At 42.2% G+C, this 1,978-nt stretch overlaps 1 protein-coding gene across 1 annotated transcript; it reads right to left on the bottom strand.

Moving 5' to 3' along the window:
* Positions 1 to 269: 269 nt before the first annotated feature.
* tsen2 (TSEN2 tRNA splicing endonuclease subunit) lies at positions 270 to 1,901 on the bottom strand. Its single transcript, XM_010777839.1, has 4 exons — positions 1,642 to 1,901; positions 1,274 to 1,385; positions 1,060 to 1,149; positions 270 to 782 (listed from the first exon to the last, which is right to left on the bottom strand). Exons 1-4 carry the CDS (start codon positions 1,710 to 1,712, stop codon positions 723 to 725), a joined length of 333 nt encoding a protein of 110 aa, XP_010776141.1. The 5' UTR covers positions 1,713 to 1,901; the 3' UTR covers positions 270 to 722.
* Between the last annotated feature and the right edge of the window lie 77 nt (positions 1,902 to 1,978).

Raw genomic sequence — 1,978 nt, 5'->3', positions numbered from 1 at the left:
TTGTTCGTTTGTACATTTTAAGAATGGCGTTTATCTTTTTTGAGAATGAGTTCTTATTTTATTTTATTTATATGGGTCTACAACAGATGATACACATGTTTGTGTCAGTAAATGTGTGGTAGGGGTGTTTGTGAAAATAACGGGGACAGAGCTGCTGTCAGACGAACAGCTGTGCGGCGTCATCACAAACGGACGTCGCTTCACGTGACGCCCCGGAGGAAAGGACGTCCCATTGCTCTTAAAACTCATTTCCCTGCTTCTCGTGGTTTCCTTGCGTCCCTCCATGCTTCCCTGGAGAGAGGGACTAAACACAGGGAAACGACGCAAGTGAGGGAAGCAAGGATTTAACTTAACCGACCTGAGACTGGGCCCATGTCTTTGACTCCTTCTGAGGACTCATGGTGCATTCAGGGACACTCTTACACTCCGTGACTCAATATGGTATTCATGCTGCATTCAGGACTACTCACACACTTTCTGGTCTTTGAGTCCTTGTGAGAACCTGTGAGGACCTGTGCTGCATTCAGGGACACTCACACACTCCCTGGTCATTGAGTCCTTGTGAGGACCTGTGCTGCTTTCAGGGACACTCATCTTTCAAAGTCATCATGTTTTTGACACTTTAATACAAAAAGAAGGTAAAAATATATCTAAGCCTCTTCTGGCTGATGTCATGAGTCTCTTTGTGACATCACACAGTGACATCACCTTGCGTCGGCCAATCAGATGTCTTCCTGCTCCGTTCGCTCTTTGGAGGACACCCACCTGCTGACGATCACTTCCTGTTGGCACAATCAAACTTTATTAACACAAGACAAACTTTGTCCTGCAAACAAATCAATTTATTCAACTTTTCTGTCGTTTATTGGAATTTCATTTAAAAATCTCCACATATTTGTTCATGTTTTATTCATTAATTGTTAGAAAATATTAAAAAAGCTGCTTGATTCTCAGTTTCAAAATATCCTGACTTTAAATATCTGCTTCTTTTTTTAACAGAATCAAACGCAGAATATGACGTGTGGATTAAAATGTGCTATTGAACTATACTCTTTGTACCTGAACACTGAGTCTGCTCAGACACACAGGTGAGTCCAGCTCGGCTTCTGATAGGCCGGTAGGATAGATGATGTAACACAGCATCAGCTCCTGGAAGACAAAACGCAGGGATCTCAAAACCTCCCCTGAAGAATCACAAACCCTGTTCGTCCCACGAACTCACGTTGTTACAGCGAAAGAGGAAATAAAGACAACACTATTACATAAAAGTTACCTTGGAGACGTTGGCTGTGATCCTGCTGAGAGCTGCGAGAGAACGCCATGAAAACGGACGTAACGCCGAGCCCCTGAAGGCACCATCAACCCGCTCAATCACCACAGAGTAACTACGGGGGAAATAACTCTTTTAAAGTGTGTGTGTGTGTGTGTGTGTGTGTGTGTGTGTGTGTGTGTGTGTGTGTGTGTGTCAACGGGCTTTATAGTCACAGGCTCCTCCAATACATAAGCGTCTTTGAGTTGACACAAAAAAGCGCGATATAAATAAAATGTATTATTATTATTATTATTATTATTATAAGAGAATGTTGCAGGTAAAGTGTGTGTGTGTGTTGTGTGGTGTGTGTGGTGTGGTGTGTGTGTTACCTGGCGTGGTAGAAAGGAGGTCCTTTCCTGTACAACACTGTAAACACAATTGGACAGTAAATCAGATACATCTTGGAACCTTATTTTTTATTGTGCATCACAGACAAGTTTTACACGTGTAAGCTGTCAGTTTTTCAAGATCCAAGTTTCAAGTCTCTATCACCATGTGCTCAGCAGCTCCAGGGGAGATATGGAGATGAGAAACTGAATTCCTCCTCCAACAGAGCAACATGAATATATATAGGACATAGAACAAATAAAATAGAAACAGTGCAAGAAGAGTCTATATTGTGGTGACTCTAGTTAACCATAATTCACTTTTGGGTCACAATTCCTA

This window comes from Notothenia coriiceps, unplaced genomic scaffold, assembly GCF_000735185.1.
Source record: "Notothenia coriiceps isolate Sejong01 unplaced genomic scaffold, NC01 NC01_scaffold00018690, whole genome shotgun sequence".
Taxonomy (NCBI): Eukaryota; Metazoa; Chordata; class Actinopteri; order Perciformes; family Nototheniidae; genus Notothenia; species Notothenia coriiceps.
Note: the sequence above shows the minus strand (reverse complement) of the source record. Positions and strands in the feature narration are given on the sequence as shown.